General features: G+C 33.5%; 1 protein-coding gene across 1 annotated transcript; it reads left to right on the top strand.

The window, feature by feature from the left end:
• Window positions 1–3,055: 3,055 nt before the first annotated feature.
• On the top strand, window positions 3,056–5,615 carry LOC116021637 (BTB/POZ domain-containing protein At1g55760). The gene is made up of 4 exons (XM_031262091.1): window positions 3,056–3,549; window positions 4,118–4,263; window positions 4,350–4,468; window positions 4,724–5,615. Exons 1-4 carry the CDS (start codon window positions 3,431–3,433, stop codon window positions 5,324–5,326), a joined length of 987 nt encoding a protein of 328 aa, XP_031117951.1. The 5' UTR covers window positions 3,056–3,430; the 3' UTR covers window positions 5,327–5,615.
• The last annotated feature ends 385 nt before the right edge of the window (window positions 5,616–6,000 follow it).

The following is a 6,000-nucleotide window of genomic DNA, read 5'->3' as shown; positions in this document are numbered from 1 at the left end:
ATTTAACTTTATTCTGTACCAAAGTATTATAAGAAATGGAGCCTTTCAAAAAAATAAGAGATGGAGAGATAAGATTCAAAATCAAGACAAATGTTACTCCTACAAAATATTTGAAATTATTAACGAATTCCTTTGTTTTTCTTATTTTCATTTAACAACTTTTTTTTTTAAATAATTTTCAAATTTGATTTTTTGGATTTAATAGAATTTTTATAGAGTATGGTAGTTAAATATGAGTTTTTAGTCACTAACACTAAATTAAAAATTACAAATTTTGAGTTGTAAATAATTTAATCAAACTTAATTATTCATGTTATATAATCATTTTGGGATGGAGAAAGTACGTACTTGTTTTCTTGATTATAAACATCCAATTTTTTTTGAATGCATAAACATCCAATTTAACACAATGCATTATGTACATATAGGTTTTGTTTAATTTAGACATTAACAATTAGCGGTTGACTGTTAGTTGGTTGTCTTAACTAGTTTAATTAGCTAGTAGTATTAGTCGTTTATAAATTATAAACTTTTTGTTGGTAACATGTAAAATGATGACAACGAATTTATTTTATAACAATAATTTATTAATTATATATAAATAAAAAATATCTTTTAATAAGTATTCTTTATAGCAAAAAAAAAATCCTTTATAATAATAAAATTAAAAATTCTAGAACATTTAATAAAAAGGAAAAACTTAAAAAGAGGGTCATTGAACTTAAAAAGTGTGCAATTCAACCATCAAACAAGTAAAATTTGTGCAATTAGACCATTTTTACAAAAATTTTCTGGTAAAATCCAATTGTATTACTAACATATATGTATTAAGAGTTGCATTTTCTTCTACCATACTAGTTGGGAGTCAATATTGAAATGTTTTTAACTCAAATTGAATTTAAAAAATTTAGAAAAATGTCCTAATTGCACTTATTTTACTTGTTTGATGGTTGAATTGCACATTTTTTAAGTTCAATGGTCCAATTGCACAAAAGCGATAAATTCAGTGGCCTATTTGACATTTTTTCCTAATAAAAATTATTTTCATCATTTTTCATAAATAAACACATTAAAATTTAAAATGAAATTAAAAACATGTGGGTTAAAATAAAGTAATAAAAAATGAGGGGATTGAATCTTACAATTTGAGAGAAAATTTAAAATATTAAAGGAAGTTGATAATAGATTTGTCTTTGTGTGCTAGTTTTCAAGTTTAATAATACTATTTCAAGTCTTTTCTGCGAACCAAAAGTGATGTAAAGGTTTCATTTTTAATTAATATATTAAAAATGAACTTACAATACACTAAAAAATAAATATTCAAAAAATAAACATATAATATATTAAAAATGACCATTTAATATACTAAAAATGAACCTATATATTAGTGGTCCACAATATAATGATTGAAAATTAGCTCAGCAGATTAGGGGTAATCTAACCCCTCGAAACACATAAATAATTAAAAAGGAAAATGACACTTTCCTCCCCTATGTTATGTGCATATAGCACTTTCCCCCCTGTGTTATTAAAGTGGCAGATTTCCCCCCTCAGTTATTTTAAAAGTGGTAGTTTTCCCCCCTGTAATGTTAAATTAACATTTTTGCCCTTAAAAATAATTATTTCATTTATTTTTATTCTCCAACCAATTATATTACTAATATGTATGGAAGATCACGGTTCGATACGAACCTAATCGAACATTGTAGCAATTGAACTTAAATAGTATGGACGGTAGTTACGGATAAGATTCAGAGACGAAAAAATAAAATAAAATAATTGTTGAATTTATACTATTTTTAAATAAGAAATAAAAATAAATAAATAAATAAATAAGTTTTGATTGGCGGTTCAAAATTGAAATTGGAATCGAACCGTACCGATTTATCAAAATAAGTGTTTGATCATTTTCACTATATATGATTGTGGTTCAATTTCGGTTCACGGTTCAACAATTATTTTATTTTATTTTTTTCGGTTCTGAATCGTAACCAGAACCGTCCATACTATTTCGGTATGATTGCTACAGTGTTTGGTTAGGTTCAAACCGGATCGTGATCATCCATACATATAAGTAATAATTTGTTGGAGAAGAAAAATAAATGAAATAATTATTTTTAAGGGTAAAAATGTCAATTTAACATTTTAGGGGGAAAAACATCCACTTTAATAACACAGAGGAAAAAAGTGCTATATGCACATAACATAGGGGAAAAAGTGTCATTTTCCCTAATTAAAAACATATATCTTTAATTCAAAACTATTAAAATGTTATTAATTATACTATTCTAAAAAATCATTAAAATACTTCACAAAATTGTTTATGATTCAAATCCCTTTCGAATTTAAAGTTTTGGTTCCACACCTGGCTATGAAAACAATCAATGTATAGATTCAGGAAAGCATAGATACCTTGCTTGGCAGGGCCAAAAATAAAAAATTCTGTTCCTTTCTAACGATACACAAGTACACCTGCCTCATGTTGCTAAAACACAAAAACAACCAAATCTGAAAACAAAATCCCAAATAAATTACTCGTAATATAAATATAAATATAACTTAAAGAACATTGGTAAGCTTGATCACATGAGTAAGGTTGCCTGTATGGACAGTACAGTTGATCACATGAGTGAAGTTTGAGAAGACAAACCAAAGATTGAGTTTAAGGTCTAGCCTCTACTTTCAGCTGAGTTACCATGATTTATATCATCCCAGATGTTCTGTTGGGCAGGACGTGGGGCCCACGAGATTCATCTCAAGTGGTTAAAGCACAATAAGGGGACAACTCCAGTCAAATTAGTTAGACAGTTAACCTAGTAACTAGAAGGTTACAAGTTTGATTTCCTACAGGTAACTTATTGACCTTCTTTGTTTAAGTCGGTAAACTATAAGTAATCAACATTTACTTATCAGGTTTACATGTGCACACTATTGGATAGTGAAGGCGAGTTTCTCATACAAATAATAATAATAAATAAATAAATAAGTAAACAGTAGCAGGCTCAAAATGTGTACAAATCTGCATATAAAATAGTATAGCCATCGGCCTCTGAAGTGCAGTGTAAGCCAACAAATGAGCAGAGAAGATAAACAAAAACAAAACCTCCAAAGTTTCACCATCAATGGCGTAAAGCATTACCAACAAATACCCTTTGCGTGCCCGAAACCCATTTGGCTCATCCGCTCAACAGAATCCCCAAGATTTGCTTATTTTAAGGTTTCTCTCTCAGTGTTTTTTCCCCCTTTTTTATTACCCGGAGTGGAGTGTGTCCGTGTCTGCGCGCGTTTATGTGAAGATATATGAGGTATTTTCCGGCGAGGAGGGTTCGTGTACCAGAAACTCGCAATCCTGGGAAAGCACGGAGAGCTAACGTTGGAGGGGATTTTCGATTGCATCCATGAAATCACCTCGGCTCTCGCCTTCCCTAGGATGACCGACTCCGCTTATCGCGTCCAAACCACTTCGCGCCTCGCCCAATGGCGGATCGACAACCTTGCCGCTTGCACTTATCGCAAATCCGATCCTTTCAAGATCGGTAGATGGAATTGGTAACTCCCCTGTTTTTTGTTTCCCACTGTTTTCATTCTTTTGTTTTCAAAATTCAATTTTTTTTCTTTCATTGTATCACTGATTGTGGTAAGTTTAGACAATTATATCATCCATTGCATGGATTTTAGAAAATTTTTTGATATGTTTTGTGTTCTTAGGATGATCAATCTTGCTGGGACTATGATGGTTTTGTTTTTTTTATATACTGAAATCAAGAAATTATTGGTTATTGTATCATGGATTTTAGTAATTTTAGCTAAGAGTATAAATTTGTTTGTTTTGATTGGATGATCAATCTTGGTGGATTATGAAGGATTTAATACTGTTAAGAAAATGAAATAGGTTTTGTAACTTTGTTTGAGTCCCTTTCCAAAGTTATTGGATATTTTTAGAACTAATAATGCTTAGGTACAGGAAGGGGTGTGGCCTTTAAACTGTTAAAGATTAAAAGGGTCCATTTTTATGAGTTTCTTCTTCAGTTTCCAGGATGAGTTTAAGAGAAAATGGGGTTCTGAAGTTGTGTTTGGGTGTCATAATTGAAGTGAATTTTGTTGTTTTGTGTTGAAGGCATTTAGCTGTGGAGAAGAGCAGAACATTGTGCATTAAATTGTACCCCGAGGTTTCGAATTCAACAAGGGATAATCCTCCTGTAGCGTCTTTTATCATTAGAGTAGTGTCGTCCTTTGGAGGTCGCAAGACTTTGGCTCACCCAGGTATAGCTATTTCTTTCGTTTGCTAGTTTGATCGTTTCTCTCTTCGGTTTTTTTTCTTATTGTTTTTGGTATGATTTGGGATGCAGAAGTTGTAGACAAGCAGCTAAAGACCAACGAAGACTTCTCTTGGGCGATTGAAGTGCCATTTACGGGCAAATTCATCATCGACGTTGAGTTTCTTGATCTCAAGATCGCCTCGCCAAATGTACTTGTTTACTCCTAAATCTCGTTTTGATGTTTTATTCATTCTATGTATTGATGCTTGCCTTACATACACATCAATTTAATGAGTTTGGTCACGCGTTTTTTGTTGAAAAACAAAGGGTTATGTCTGTTTATAGGGTTGTGTCATGCGTTTTCATGTATATGGAAATAACAGCTTACTTTTATGCACTGAAGGGTGGATTGATCTCGTCTGTTTTTGAGGTGTAACGAGTGTTTTCTTTGCATTGTTGCACAGACTAGAGAGCTTTGCTCGATCTGGGCCGAAGGGTGTAAAGAGAACGAGTCGAATGCAATTGCCTTGATATCTCTAGGCCGAATGTTGTCCGAAAGCATCCACACCGACATCCAAATCAACACTGCAGACGGGAGCATTGCAGCCCATCGAGCCGTCCTTGCTGCAAGGTCGCCCGTCTTCCGAAGCATGTTCTCTCACAACCTCAAGGAGAAAGAGATGTCCAGCGTGGACATCTCCGACATGTCGGGCGAGGCTTGCCAGGCTTTCCTCAATTACATATACGGGAACATCCAGAACGGGGAATTCTTAACCCACCGGTTAGCCCTGCTCCGGGCAGCTGACAAGTACGATGTCACGGACCTGAAAGAGGCGTGCCACGAGAGCCTGCTGCAGGACATTGACACGAAGAACGTTCTCGAGAGGCTCCAAAACGCCTCGCTTTATCAGCTCCCGAAGCTGAAGGCTTGTTGCATGCAGTATCTCGTGAAATTCGGTAAGATTTATGACATTCACGACGATTTTAACGTCTTTCTGCAATATGCAGACAGAGAGCTGATCTCTGAAGTCTTCCATGAAATTCTTGGTGTCTGGAAAGGGTTCTGAATTTCTGGGTTAAAGAAAGAAAGAAAGAAAGAAAGAAAGAAAGAAAGAAATTCATTGGGAATGTTTGTATCAAAATGTTGTTGGTGTTTCAGTTGTGTGCAACCATTTGTTCATTGGACAAAATTCGTTTGTTCAAATGGAATTTGTCTTTGTATATAACTTATATATACCTAGACATGTACAGATCAATTTCACCAACTGAACAGATCATGGTATCCTGTTTATGTGCATACATATTTCTCATGAAATGTTCTCCTGTTCACTTAATATAAGATTTTTTATTTTTTTATTTTTTTTCTTTCACTCCCTAGACTTCACCTACTGTGACATCTCAATCCCAATGCTACTTATATCAAATGTCTTGCCCCAAAAAGTTGAATCCCAACATTAAGGAGCCTTCCACACTTCAACCCGATAGAGTATTTGAAAGAATGTAAATCACGATAACTCAATGGCTTAGCAGATGTAGTCAAATTGTCGGTGTATACAAGAGATCTGCTCACTTCGGACATAATCACTACACTATCGTTGTTGAGTTTCGATAACATTGAGCAAGTTTAGATGTCAAGACTAAAGTAGTGAAATCCTAATAGTCGAGAGACCAAATGACTACAACTCTCGCCACGTGCCTTGATTTTATTGAAAGGAGAAGAAAAAAAAAAGAAAAAAAAACA

Source organism: Ipomoea triloba, chromosome 6 (genome assembly GCF_003576645.1).
Source record: "Ipomoea triloba cultivar NCNSP0323 chromosome 6, ASM357664v1".
Lineage (NCBI taxonomy): Eukaryota > Viridiplantae > Streptophyta > Magnoliopsida > Solanales > Convolvulaceae > Ipomoea > Ipomoea triloba.
The sequence above is the reverse complement of the archived record's forward strand: the minus strand, read 5'-3'. Positions and strand labels throughout refer to the sequence as shown.

Coding starts and splice junctions, on each gene's coding strand:
- LOC116021637 (XM_031262091.1), top strand. CDS start 3,431: ATGACCGACTCCGCTTATCGCGTCCAAACCACTTCGCGCCTCGCCCAA. Junction 3,550..4,117: donor AAGATCGGTAGATGGAATTG/GTAACTCCCCTG, acceptor TTTGTGTTGAAG/GCATTTAGCTGTGGAGAAGA. Junction 4,264..4,349: donor CAAGACTTTGGCTCACCCAG/GTATAGCTATTT, acceptor TTTGGGATGCAG/AAGTTGTAGACAAGCAGCTA.